This window comes from Anomaloglossus baeobatrachus, chromosome 9 (assembly GCF_048569485.1).
Source record: "Anomaloglossus baeobatrachus isolate aAnoBae1 chromosome 9, aAnoBae1.hap1, whole genome shotgun sequence".
Taxonomy (NCBI): domain Eukaryota; kingdom Metazoa; phylum Chordata; class Amphibia; order Anura; family Aromobatidae; genus Anomaloglossus; species Anomaloglossus baeobatrachus.
The window spans coordinates 21,528,139-21,542,494 of record NC_134361.1 but is presented as its reverse complement, the minus strand read 5'-3'; the positions used below and the strand labels follow the sequence as shown (position 1 = coordinate 21,542,494).

General features: G+C 44.6%; 1 protein-coding gene across 2 annotated transcripts in view; it reads right to left on the bottom strand.

Moving 5' to 3' along the window:
- LOC142250912 (class I histocompatibility antigen, F10 alpha chain-like) overlaps nucleotides 1–14,356 on the bottom strand; it is a 129,566-nt gene that overhangs the window by 54,362 nt on the left and 60,848 nt on the right. Inside the window, exons 1-2 of one of the 2 annotated variants that reach the window (XM_075323240.1) lie at nucleotides 13,516–13,612; nucleotides 12,748–13,008 (exon numbers count right to left, since the gene is read on the bottom strand). In XM_075323240.1, the coding sequence (XP_075179355.1) occupies nucleotides 12,748–13,008; nucleotides 13,516–13,597 (343 nt within the window). In that variant the 5' untranslated portion in view covers nucleotides 13,598–13,612. Of the gene's footprint in view, nucleotides 1–12,747; nucleotides 13,009–13,515; nucleotides 13,613–14,356 lie in introns of those variants that run through there. The other variant, XM_075323241.1, reaches the window with a different exon arrangement.

Sequence of the window (14,356 nt, the reverse complement as noted above, 5' to 3'; positions counted from 1 at the left end):
GAGGGCACATTACACCCATCAGTGAGGAGACATTACACCTATCAGTGAGGAGACATTACTCCTATCAGTGAGGACATATTACACCTATCAGTGAGGAGACATTACTCCTATCAGTGAGGAGACATTACACCTATCAGTGAGGGCACATTACACCTATCAGTGAGGAGACATTACTCCTATCAGTGAGGAGACATTACTCCTATCAGTGAGGAGATATTACTCCTATCAGTGAGGACACATTACTCCTATCAGTGAGGAGACATTACTCCTATCAGTGAGGAGACATTACTCCTATCAGTGAGGAGACATTACTCCTATCAGTGAGGAGACATTACTCCTATCAGTGAGGACATATTACACCTATCAGTGAGGAGACATTACTCCTATCAGTGAGGAGACATTACACCTATCAGTGAGGAGACATTACATCTATCAGTGAGGGCACCTTAGAAGAAATGTGCCCTCACTGATAGGTGTAATGTGTCCTCACTGATAGATGTAATGTGCCCTCGCTGATAGGTGTAATGTCTCCTCACTGATAGGTGTAATATGTCCTCACTGATAGGTGTAATGTGCCCTCACTGATAGGTGTAATGTCTCCTCACTGATATATGTAATGTGCCCTCACTGATAGGTGTAATGTCTCCTCACTGATAGGAGTAATGTCTCCTCACTGATAGGTGTAATGTCTCCTCACTGATAGGTGTAATGTGCCCTCACTGATAGGTGTAATATGTCCTCACTGATAGGTGTAATATGTCCTCACTGATAGGAGTAATGTGTCCTCACTGATAGGAGTAATGTCTCCTCACTGATAGGAGTAATGTCTCCTCACTGATAGGAGTAATGTGCCCTCACTGATAGGTGTAATGTCTCCTCACTGATATATGTAATGTGCCCTCACTGATAGGTGTAATGTCTCCTCACTGATAGGTGTAATGTCTCCTCACTGATAGGTGTAATGTCTCCTCACTGATAGGTGTAATGTGTCCTCACTGATAGGTGTAATGTGTCCTCACTGATAGGAGTAATGTCTCCTCACTGATAGGAGTAATGTCTCCTCACTGATAGGTGTAATGTCTCCTCACTGATAGGTGTAATGTGCCCTCACTGATAGGTGTAATGTCTCCTCACTGATAGGAGTAATGTCTCCTCACTGATAGGTGTAATGTGTCCTCACTGATAGGAGTAATGTCTCCTCACTGATAGGTGTAATGTGCCCTCACTGATAGGTGTAATGTCTCCTCACTGATAGGAGTAATGTCTCCTCACTGATAGGAGTAATGTCTCCTCACTGATAGGAGTAATGTCTCCTCACTGATAGGTGTAATGTCTCCTCACTGATAGGTGTAATGTGCCCTCGCTGATAGGTGTAATGTCTCCTCACTGATAGGTGTAATGTCTCCTCACTGATAGGAGTAATGTCTCCTCACTGATAGGTGTAATGTCTCCTCACTGATAGGAGTAATGTCTCCTCACTGATAGGAGTAATGTCTCCTCACTGATAGGTGTAATGTCTCCTCACTGATAGGAGTAATGTCTCCTCACTGATAGGAGTAATGTCTCCTCACTGATAGGTGTAATGTGCCCTCACTGATAGGTGTAATGTGCCCTCACTGATAGGTGTAATGTCTCCTCACTGATAGGTGTAATGTCTCCTCACTGATAGGTGTAATGTGCCCTCACTGATAGGAGTAATGTCTCCTCACTGATAGGAGTAATGTCTCCTCACTGATAGGAGTAATGTCTCCTCACTGATAGGTGTAATGTCTCCTCACTGATAGGTGTAATGTGCCCTCGCTGATAGGTGTAATGTCTCCTCGCTGATAGGTGTAATATGTCCTCACTGATAGGAGTAATGTCTCCTCACTGATAGGTGTAATGTGCCCTCACTGATAGGTGTAATGTCTCCTCACTGATAGGAGTAATGTCTCCTCACTGATAGGTGTAATGTCTCCTCACTGATAGGAGTAATGTCTCCTCACTGATAGGAGTAATGTGTCCTCACTGATAGGTGTAATGTGCCCTCACTGATAGGTGTAATGTCTCCTCACTGATAGGTGTAATGTGTCCTCACTGATAGGAGTAATGTCTCCTCACTGATAGGTGTAATGTCTCCTCACTGATAGGTGTAATGTGCCCTCACTGATAGGTGTAATGTCTCCTCACTGATAGGAGTAATGTGTCCTCACTGATAGGTGTAATGTCTCCTCACTGATAGGTGTAATGTGCCCTCACTGATAGGTGTAATGTCTCCTCACTGATAGGAGTAATGTCTCCTCACTGATAGGTGTAATGTCTCCTCACTGATAGGAGTAATGTCTCCTCACTGATAGGAGTAATGTCTCCTCACTGATAGGTGTAATGTCTCCTCACTGATAGGTGTAATGTGCCCTCACTGATAGGTGTAATGTCTCCTCACTGATAGGAGTAATGTGTCCTCACTGATAGGTGTAATGTGCCCTCACTGATAGGTGTAATGTCTCCTCACTGATAGGTGTAATGTCTCCTCACTGATAGGTGTAATGTGCCCTCACTGATAGGTGTAATGTCTCCTCACTGATAGGAGTAATGTCTCCTCACTGATAGGTGTAATGTCTCCTCACTGATAGGTGTAATGTGCCCTCGCTGATAGGAGTAATGTCTCCTCACTGATAGGTGTAATGTCTCCTCACTGATAGGTGTAATGTGTCCTCACTGATAGGTGTAATATGTCCTCACTGATAGGAGTAATGTCTCCTCACTGATAGGAGTAATGTCTCCTCACTGATAGGTGTAATGTCTCCTCACTGATAGGTGTAATGTGCCCTCACTGATAGGTGTAATGTCTCCTCACTGATAGGAGTAATGTCTCCTCACTGATAGGTGTAATGTGTCCTCACTGATAGGAGTAATGTCTCCTCACTGATAGGTGTAATGTGCCCTCACTGATAGGTGTAATGTCTCCTCACTGATAGGAGTAATGTCTCCTCACTGATAGGAGTAATGTCTCCTCACTGATAGGAGTAATGTCTCCTCACTGATAGGTGTAATGTCTCCTCACTGATAGGTGTAATGTGCCCTCGCTGATAGGTGTAATGTCTCCTCACTGATAGGTGTAATATGTCCTCACTGATAGGAGTAATGTCTCCTCACTGATAGGTGTAATGTGCCCTCACTGATATATGTAATGTGCCCTCACTGATAGGTGTAATGTCTCCTCACTGATAGGAGTAATGTCTCCTCACTGATAGGTGTAATGTCTCCTCACTGATAGGAGTAATGTCTCCTCACTGATAGGAGTAATGTCTCCTCACTGATAGGTGTAATGTCTCCTCACTGATAGGAGTAATGTCTCCTCACTGATAGGAGTAATGTCTCCTCACTGATAGGTGTAATGTGCCCTCACTGATAGGTGTAATGTGCCCTCACTGATAGGTGTAATGTCTCCTCACTGATAGGTGTAATGTCTCCTCACTGATAGGTGTAATGTGCCCTCACTGATAGGAGTAATGTCTCCTCACTGATAGGAGTAATGTCTCCTCACTGATAGGAGTAATGTCTCCTCACTGATAGGTGTAATGTCTCCTCACTGATAGGTGTAATGTGCCCTCGCTGATAGGTGTAATGTCTCCTCGCTGATAGGTGTAATATGTCCTCACTGATAGGAGTAATGTCTCCTCACTGATAGGTGTAATGTGCCCTCACTGATAGGTGTAATGTCTCCTCACTGATAGGAGTAATGTCTCCTCACTGATAGGTGTAATGTCTCCTCACTGATAGGAGTAATGTCTCCTCACTGATAGGAGTAATGTGTCCTCACTGATAGGTGTAATGTGCCCTCACTGATAGGTGTAATGTCTCCTCACTGATAGGTGTAATGTGTCCTCACTGATAGGAGTAATGTCTCCTCACTGATAGGTGTAATGTCTCCTCACTGATAGGTGTAATGTGCCCTCACTGATAGGTGTAATGTCTCCTCACTGATAGGAGTAATGTCTCCTCACTGATAGGAGTAATGTCTCCTCACTGATAGGAGTAATGTCTCCTCACTGATAGGTGTAATGTCTCCTCACTGATAGGTGTAATGTGCCCTCACTGATAGGTGTAATGTCTCCTCACTGATAGGAGTAATGTGTCCTCACTGATAGGTGTAATGTGCCCTCACTGATAGGTGTAATGTCTCCTCACTGATAGGTGTAATGTCTCCTCACTGATAGGTGTAATGTGCCCTCACTGATAGGTGTAATGTCTCCTCACTGATAGGAGTAATGTCTCCTCACTGATAGGTGTAATGTCTCCTCACTGATAGGTGTAATGTGCCCTCGCTGATAGGTGTAATGTCTCCTCACTGATAGGTGTAATATGTCCTCACTGATAGGAGTAATGTCTCCTCACTGATAGGTGTAATGTGCCCTCACTGATAGGTGTAATGTCTCCTCACTGATAGGAGTAATGTCTCCTCACTGATAGGTGTAATGTCTCCTCACTGATAGGTGTAATGTGCCCTCACTGATAGGTGTAATGTGCCCTCACTGATAGGTGTAATGTCTCCTCACTGATAGGAGTAATGTCTCCTCACTGATAGGTGTAATGTCTCCTCACTGATAGGTGTAATGTGCCCTCACTGATAGGTGTAATGTCTCCTCACTGATAGGTGTAATGTCTCCTCACTGATAGGAGTAATGTGTCCTCACTGATAGGTGTAATGTCTCCTCACTGATAGGTGTAATGTGCCCTCACTGATAGGTGTAATGTGCCCTCACTGATAGGTGTAATGTCTCCTCACTGATAGGAGTAATGTCTCCTCACTGATAGGTGTAATGTCTCCTCACTGATAGGTGTAATGTGCCCTCACTGATAGGAGTAATGTCTCCTCACTGATAGGTGTAATGTCTCCTCACTGATATATGTAATGTGCCCTCACTGATAGGTGTAATGTCTCCTCACTGATAGGAGTAATGTCTCCTCACTGATAGGTGTAATGTCTCCTCACTGATAGGTGTAATGTCTCCTCACTGATAGGTGTAATGTCTCCTCACTGATAGGTGTAATGTGCCCTCACTGATAGGTGTAATGTCTCCTCACTGATAGGTGTAATGTCTCCTCACTGATAGGTGTAATGTCTCCTCACTGATAGGAGTAATGTCTCCTCACTGATAGGAGTAATGTCTCCTCACTGATAGGAGTAATGTCTCCTCACTGATAGGAGTAATGTCTCCTCACTGATAGGAGTAATGTCTCCTCACTGATAGGTGTAATGTCTCCTCACTGATAGGAGTAATGTCTCCTCACTGATAGGAGTAATGTCTCCTCACTGATAGGAGTAATGTCTCCTCACTGATAGGTGTAATGTCTCCTCACTGATAGGAGTAATGTCTCCTCACTGATAGGTGTAATGTGACCTCACTGATAGGAGTAATGTCTCCTCACTGATAGGAGTAATGTCTCCTCACTGATAGGAGTAATGTCTCCTCACTGATAGGAGTAATGTCTCCTCACTGATAGGTGTAATGTGTCCTCACTGATAGGTGTAATGTGTCCTCACTGATAGGTGTAATGTGTCCTCACTGATAGGTGTAATGTCTCCTCACTGATAGGAGTAATGTCTCCTCACTGATAGGAGTAATGTCTCCTCACTGATAGGTGTAATGTGTCCTCACTGATAGGTGTAATGTGTCCTCACTGATAGGAGTAATGTGTCCTCACTGATAGGAGTAATGTCTCCTCACTGATAGGTGTAATGTGTCCTCACTGATAGGTGTAATGTCTCCTCACTGATAGGTGTAATGTGCCCTCACTGATAGGTGTAATGTGTCCTCACTGATAGGTGTAATGTCTCCTCACTGATAGGTGTAATGTGTCCTCACTGATAGGTGTAATGTCTCCTCACTGATAGGTGTAATGTCTCCTCACTGATAGGAGTAATGTCTCCTCACTGATAGGTGTAATGTGTCCTCACTGATAGGTGTAATGTGTCCTCACTGATAGGTGTAATGTCTCCTCACTGATAGGTGTAATGTCTCCTCACTGATAGGAGTAATGTGTCCTCACTGATAGGAGTAATGTCTCCTCACTGATAGGAGTAATGTCTCCTCACTGATAGGAGTAATGTCTCCTCACTGATAGGAGTAATGTGTCCTCACTGATAGGAGTAATGTGTCCTCACTGATAGGAGTAATGTGTCCTCACTGATAGGTGTAATGTGTCCTCACTGATAGGAGTAATGTGTCCTCACTGATAGGTGTAATGTGTCCTCACTGATAGGTGTAATGTCTCCTCACTGATAGGTGTAATGTGTCCTCACTGATAGGAGTAATGTCTCCTCACTGATAGGTGTAATGTCTCCTCACTGATAGGTGTAATGTGCCCTCACTGATAGGTGTAATGTGTCCTCACTGATAGGAGTAATGTGTCCTCACTGATAGGTGTAATGTCTCCTCACTGATAGGTGTAATGTGTCCTCACTGATAGGAGTAATGTGTCCTCACTGATAGGTGTAATGTCTCCTCACTGATAGGTGTAATGTCTCCTCACTGATAGGAGTAATGTGTCCTCACTGATAGGAGTAATGTCTCCTCACTGATAGGTGTAATGTGTCCTCACTGATAGGAGTAATGTGTCCTCACTGATAGGTGTAATGTGTCCTCACTGATAGGAGTAATGTGTCCTCACTGATAGGTGTAATGTGTCCTCACTGATAGGAGTAATGTCTCCTCACTGATAGGTGTAATGTGCCCTCACTGATAGGTGTAATGTCTCCTCACTGATAGGTGTAATGTGTCCTCACTGATAGGTGTAATGTGTCCTCACTGATAGGAGTAATGTGTCCTCACTGATAGGAGTAATGTGTCCTCACTGATAGGTGTAATGTCTCCTCACTGATAGGTGTAATGTGTCCTCACTGATAGGAGTAATGTCTCCTCACTGATAGGTGTAATGTGTCCTCACTGATAGGTGTAATGTCTCCTCACTGATAGGTGTAATGTGTCCTCACTGATAGGTGTAATGTGTCCTCACTGATAGGTGTAATGTCTCCTCACTGATAGGAGTAATGTGTCCTCACTGATAGGTGTAATGTGTCCTCACTGATAGGTGTAATGTCTCCTCACTGATAGGAGTAATGTCTCCTCACTGATAGGAGTAATGTGTCCTCACTGATAGGAGTAATGTGTCCTCACTGATAGGTGTAATGTCTCCTCACTGATAGGAGTAATGTCTCCTCACTGATAGGAGTAATGTCTCCTCACTGATAGGAGTAATGTGTCCTCACTGATAGGAGTAATGTGTCCTCACTGATAGGAGTAATGTGTCCTCACTGATAGGTGTAATGTGTCCTCACTGATAGGTGTAATGTGTCCTCACTGATAGGTGTAATGTCTCCTCACTGATAGGAGTAATGTCTCCTCACTGATAGGAGTAATGTGTCCTCACTGATAGGAGTAATGTCTCCTCACTGATAGGTGTAATGTCTCCTCACTGATAGGTGTAATGTCTCCTCACTGATAGGTGTAATGTCTCCTCACTGATAGGAGTAATGTCTCCTCACTGATAGGTGTAATGTCTCCTCACTGATAGGTGTAATGTCTCCTCACTGATAGGAGTAATGTCTCCTCACTGATAGGTGTAATGTCTCCTCACTGATAGGAGTAATGTCTCCTCACTGATAGGAGTAATGTCTCCTCACTGATAGGTGTAATGTCTCCTCACTGATAGGTGTAATGTCTCCTCACTGATAGGTGTAATGTGCCCTCACTGATAGGTGTAATGTGTCCTCACTGATAGGTGTAATGTCTCCTCACTGATAGGTGTAATGTCTCCTCACTGATAGGAGTAATGTGTCCTCACTGATAGGTGTAATGTCTCCTCACTGATAGGTGTAATGTCTCCTCACTGATAGGAGTAATGTGCCCTCACTGATAGGAGTAATGTGCCCTCACTGATAGGAGTAATGTGCCCTCACTGATAGGAGTAATGTGTCCTCACTGATAGGTGTAATGTGTCCTCACTGATAGGAGTAATGTGCCCTCACTGATAGGTGTAATGTCTCCTCACTGATAGGTGTAATGTGTCCTCACTGATAGGAGTAATGTGTCCTCACTGATAGGTGTAATGTGTCCTCACTGATAGGAGTAATGTGTCCTCACTGATAGGTGTAATGTGTCCTCACTGATAGGTGTAATGTGTCCTCACTGATAGGTGTAATGTGTCCTCACTGATAGGAGTAATGTGTCCTCACTGATAGGTGTAATGTGTCCTCACTGATAGGAGTAATGTGCCCTCACTGATAGGTGTAATGTCTCCTCACTGATAGGTGTAATGTGTCCTCACTGATAGGTGTAATGTGTCCTCACTGATAGGAGTAATGTCTCCTCACTGATAGGTGTAATGTGTCCTCACTGATAGGAGTAATGTCTCCTCACTGATAGGAGTAATGTCTCCTCACTGATAGGTGTAATGTCTCCTCACTGATAGGAGTAATGTGTCCTCACTGATAGGTGTAATGTGTCCTCACTGATAGGAGTAATGTGTCCTCACTGATAGGTGTAATGTGTCCTCACTGATAGGAGTAATGTGCCCTCACTGATAGGTGTAATGTGTCCTCACTGATAGGAGTAATGTCTCCTCACTGATAGGTGTAATGTGCCCTCACTGATAGGTGTAATGTCTCCTCACTGATAGGAGTAATGTCTCCTCACTGATAGGTGTAATGTCTCCTCACTGATAGGTGTAATGTCTCCTCACTGATAGGAGTAATGTCTCCTCACTGATAGGTGTAATGTGCCCTCACTGATAGGAGTAATGTCTCCTCACTGATAGGAGTAATGTCTCCTCACTGATAGGTGTAATGTGCCCTCACTGATAGGTGTAATGTCTCCTCACTGATAGGAGTAATGTGTCCTCACTGATAGGTGTAATGTGTCCTCACTGATAGGAGTAATGTGCCCTCACTGATAGGTGTAATGTGTCCTCACTGATAGGAGTAATGTCTCCTCACTGATAGGTGTAATGTGCCCTCACTGATAGGTGTAATGTGCCCTCACTGATAGGTGTAATGTCTCCTCACTGATAGGTGTAATGTCTCCTCACTGATAGGAGTAATGTCTCCTCACTGATAGGTGTAATGTCTCCTCACTGATAGGTGTAATGTCTCCTCACTGATAGGTGTAATGTCTCCTCACTGATAGGAGTAATGTCTCCTCACTGATAGGTGTAATGTGCCCTCACTGATAGGAGTAATGTCTCCTCACTGATAGGAGTAATGTCTCCTCACTGATAGGTGTAATGTCTCCTCACTGATAGGAGTAATGTCTCCTCACTGATAGGTGTAATGTCTCCTCACTGATAGGTGTAATGTCTCCTCACTGATAGGAGTAATGTGTCCTCACTGATAGGTGTAATGTGTCCTCACTGATAGGAGTAATGTGCCCTCACTGATAGGTGTAATGTGTCCTCACTGATAGGAGTAATGTCTCCTCACTGATAGGTGTAATGTGCCCTCACTGATAGGAGTAATGTCTCCTCACTGATAGGAGTAATGTCTCCTCACTGATAGGAGTAATGTGTCCTCACTGATAGGTGTAATGTCTCCTCACTGATAGGAGTAATGTCTCCTCACTGATAGGTGTAATGTCTCCTCACTGATAGGTGTAATGTCTCCTCACTGATAGGAGTAATGTCTCCTCACTGATAGGTGTAATGTCTCCTCACTGATAGGAGTAATGTCTCCTCACTGATAGGAGTAATGTCTCCTCACTGATAGGAGTAATGTGCCCTCACTGATAGGAGTAATGTGTCCTCACTGATAGGAGTAATGTCTCCTCACTGATAGGAGTAATGTGTCCTCACTGATAGGAGTAATGTCTCCTCACTGATAGGAGTAATGTCTCCTCACTGATAGGTGTAATGTCTCCTCACTGATAGGAGTAATGTGTCCTCACTGATAGGAGTAATGTGTCCTCACTGATAGGAGTAATGTGCCCTCACTGATAGGAGTAATGTCTCCTCACTGATAGGAGTAATGTGTCCTCACTGATAGGAGTAATGTCTCCTCACTGATAGGAGTAATGTCTCCTCACTGATAGGTGTAATGTCTCCTCACTGATAGGAGTAATGTGTCCTCACTGATAGGAGTAATGTGCCCTCACTGATAGGAGTAATGTGTCCTCACTGATAGGAGTAATGTCTCCTCACTGATAGGAGTAATGTCTCCTCACTGATAGGAGTAATGTCTCCTCACTGATAGGTGTAATGTGCCCTCACTGATAGGTGTAATGTCTCCTCACTGATAGGTGTAATGTCTCCTCACTGATAGGTGTAATGTCTCCTCACTGATAGGTGTAATGTGTCCTCACTGATAGGTGTAATGTGTAATCACTGATAGGTGTAATGTGTCCTCACTGATAGGTGTAATGTCTCCTCACTGATAGGTGTAATGTCTCCTCACTGATAGGTGTAATGTCTCCTCACTGATAGGAGTAATGTCTCCTCACTGATAGGTGTAATGTGTAATCACTGATAGGTGTAATGTCTCCTCACTGATAGGAGTAATGTCTCCTCACTGATAGGAGTAATGTCTCCTCACTGATAGGAGTAATGTCTCCTCACTGATAGGTGTAATGTGTAATCACTGATAGGTGTAATGTCTCCTCACTGATAGGTGTAATGTCTCCTCACTGATAGGTGTAATGTCTCCTCACTGATAGGAGTAATGTCTCCTCACTGATAGGTGTAATGTGTAATCACTGATAGGTGTAATGTCTCCTCACTGATAGGAGTAATGTCTCCTCACTGATAGGAGTAATGTCTCCTCACTGATAGGAGTAATGTCTCCTCACTGATAGGAGTAATGTCTCCTCACTGATAGGAGTAATGTCTCCTCACTGATAGGAGTAATGTCTCCTCACTGATAGGAGTAATGTCTCCTCACTGATAGGTGTAATGTCTCCTCACTGATAGGAGTAATGTGTCCTCACTGATAGGTGTAATGTGCCCTCACTGATAGGAGTAATGTGTCCTCACTGATAGGAGTAATGTCTCCTCACTGATAGGTGTAATGTCTCCTCACTGATAGGAGTAATGTGTCCTCACTGATAGGAGTAATGTCTCCTCACTGATAGGAGTAATGTCTCCTCACTGATAGGTGTAATGTCTCCTCACTGATAGGTGTAATGTGTCCTCACTGATAGGAGTAATGTGTCCTCACTGATAGGTGTAATGTCTCCTCACTGATAGGTGTAATGTCTCCTCACTGATAGGAGTAATGTGTCCTCACTGATAGGTGTAATGTGTCCTCACTGATAGGAGTAATGTCTCCTCACTGATAGGAGTAATGTCTCCTCACTGATAGGTGTAATGTGTCCTCACTGATAGGAGTAATGTCTCCTCACTGATAGGAGTAATGTCTCCTCACTGATAGGTGTAATGTCTCCTCACTGATAGGAGTAATGTCTCCTCACTGATAGGTGTAATGTCTCCTCACTGATAGGAGTAATGTGTCCTCACTGATAGGTGTAATGTGTCCTCACTGATAGGTGTAATGTCTCCTCACTGATAGGAGTAATGTCTCCTCACTGATAGGTGTAATGTCTCCTCACTGATAGGTGTAATGTGTCCTCACTGATAGGTGTAATGTCTCCTCACTGATAGGTGTAATGTCTCCTCACTGATAGGAGTAATGTCTCCTCACTGATAGGAGTAATGTCTCCTCACTGATAGGAGTAATGTCTCCTCACTGATAGGTGTAATGTCTCCTCACTGATAGGTGTAATGTGTCCTCACTGATAGGTGTAATGTCTCCTCACTGATAGGAGTAATGTCTCCTCACTGATAGGTGTAATGTCTCCTCACTGATAGGAGTAATGTCTCCTCACTGATAGGTGTAATGTGCCCTCACTGATAGGTGTAATGTCTCCTCACTGATAGGTGTAATGTGCCCTCACTGATAGGTGTAATATGTCCTCACTGATAGGTGTAATGTGTCCTCACTGATAGGTGTAATGTCTCCTCACTGATAGGAGTAATGTCTCCTCACTGATAGGTGTAATGTGTCCTCACTGATAGGAGTAATGTCTCCTCACTGATAGGTGTAATGTCTCCTCACTGATAGGAGTAATGTCTCCTCACTGATAGGTGTAATGTCTCCTCACTGATAGGAGTAATGTCTCCTCACTGATAGGAGTAATGTCTCCTCACTGATAGGTGTAATGTGTCCTCACTGATAGGTGTAATGTGTCCTCACTGATAGGAGTAATGTCTCCTCACTGATAGGTGTAATGTGTCCTCACTGATAGGTGTAATGTGTCCTCACTGATAGGTGTAATGTCTCCTCACTGATAGGAGTAATGTCTCCTCACTGATAGGTGTAATGTGTCCTCACTGATAGGTGTAATGTCTCCTCACTGATAGGTGTAATGTCTCCTCACTGATAGGAGTAATGTCTCCTCACTGATAGGAGTAATGTCTCCTCACTGATAGGTGTAATGTCTCCTCACTGATAGGAGTAATGTCTCCTCACTGATAGGAGTAATGTCTCCTCACTGATAGGTGTAATGTGTCCTCACTGATAGGTGTAATGTCTCCTCACTGATAGGTGTAATGTCTCCTCACTGATAGGAGTAATGTCTCCTCACTGATAGGTGTAATGTGTCCTCACTGATAGGAGTAATGTGTCCTCACTGATAAAATAGAATATGGCCCTATAAACAGTGTATTTTAGTATATACAGTGTATTGTTAGTATCCTGTATACAGTACATTGGTCTCTCACCTCCGGTCTGGTTGAAGCGGCTCATCGCTGTCCTCACATTATGTTTGGATACAGCCTCATTCTGTTTTCCGATCTGTGTCTGTCTCTCCCAGTATCCGTCCTCTACTTTCTCCATCCACGGGACCTTGGGTCGGTATCTGCCGGTGTCTGAGTTATAATTCACAATCTCCCGATCATCCACGTATCCGACGTCAGAATACTCCGGCAGCCCGGACCCTGGAGCGGAGACCACCGTTTCATAATACCGCAGAGAGTGACCGTCTGTGGGACACAGAAAGCGATTATATAGACATCAGATACAGGACACAGGGGGCGCTGTTTGTCAGGAGTGAGCAGAGCAGTGCTGGAGCTGCAGTGACACCCCCTCTTCCCGCCACCTTCAGCAGCTCAGAGTCCGGGCGCAGACGATGAAGAAAGGAGATCAGTAAGTCATGTGTTGGCTGCGAAAGATCAGCCCCATCCCCCTTCCCGCATGATTAAAGTGGACAGGAGGAAACATCACCACGCCCACCATCCAAGCCGGACACGCCCACTACACTAGAAGCAGCCCATACATTATAGGCTCAACCCATGTAATATATTTCGGAGCAGCATTGAGGGGGAGATGTGCAGCCACTGGCAGGAGGTGCCGGGTTTCTAGCTCTTGTCTATTCATTTGTGGTGTTGCTGCTGTGTCTGTAGTGGATAAATAATACCTATCATCTGTAAAAACACTATTAATTTATAGATATGAGGTTAATCTGCAGGTTAATAGTATTCTGCACCTGCCTGACTGCTGCACATTAAACCCCGCTGCTGCACGGAAAAAATGAACTATAATCCTCCCAGCAGCATTCGAGTTTACAGTCATGGGGAGGGGTCGGTGCAGTCCTCGCTCTGTGTATGGAGAGCGCTGGCTGTATCTGCCTCCCACACTGACAGAGTCTGCCTAATGCTGAGCAGCTGCCAGTCACTGCGGGGGGCGGATACAGCCAGCGCCCTCGATACACAGAGCGAGGACTGCACCGACCCCTCCCCATGACTGTAAACCGGAACAATACCGAGAGTACAGTATTATAGTTAATCTCCTCCCGGCAGTGGGCTTTAATGTGCGGGCGCCGGTCGGCATTCAACTACCCCATATCTAATATGTTATCCCCATATCTGCATGTTTATAGCATTTTTACAGCTGACAGAATAAGGACCGTGCATTTTTTTTTTGTGCTGAAAAAAAAATTGAGAAATTTGTAAAAAAAAAAAAAAAATAAAATCTGGTTTCGCCATTTTTCAAGACCCAGAGGTCAGTGCAGCTGTCAGGGCTTTTATTTATTATTTTGGGTACATATGATGCTTTCATTGCTTCTTAATGTATTTGTGTCGCCCTGGGCAAGCCAGGGGACACAGGTCACACAACACCACACCCCACATCCCAGGTAGGCACACCTAAGCTGAACCACAAATCCTTGTTGCCTTCCTTCAGAGGCTGGTGAGTCACACCAGGGGGTGGGCCAGGCGGTTGGCTCCGCCCACCAAGGAGATCACAGCTCTGGAGGCAGGAAGTAGCAGGCAGATTAGCTCAGGGCGAGCTTGTGTCAACAGATTAGCCCGGGCAGGGCAAGTGTCAACAACA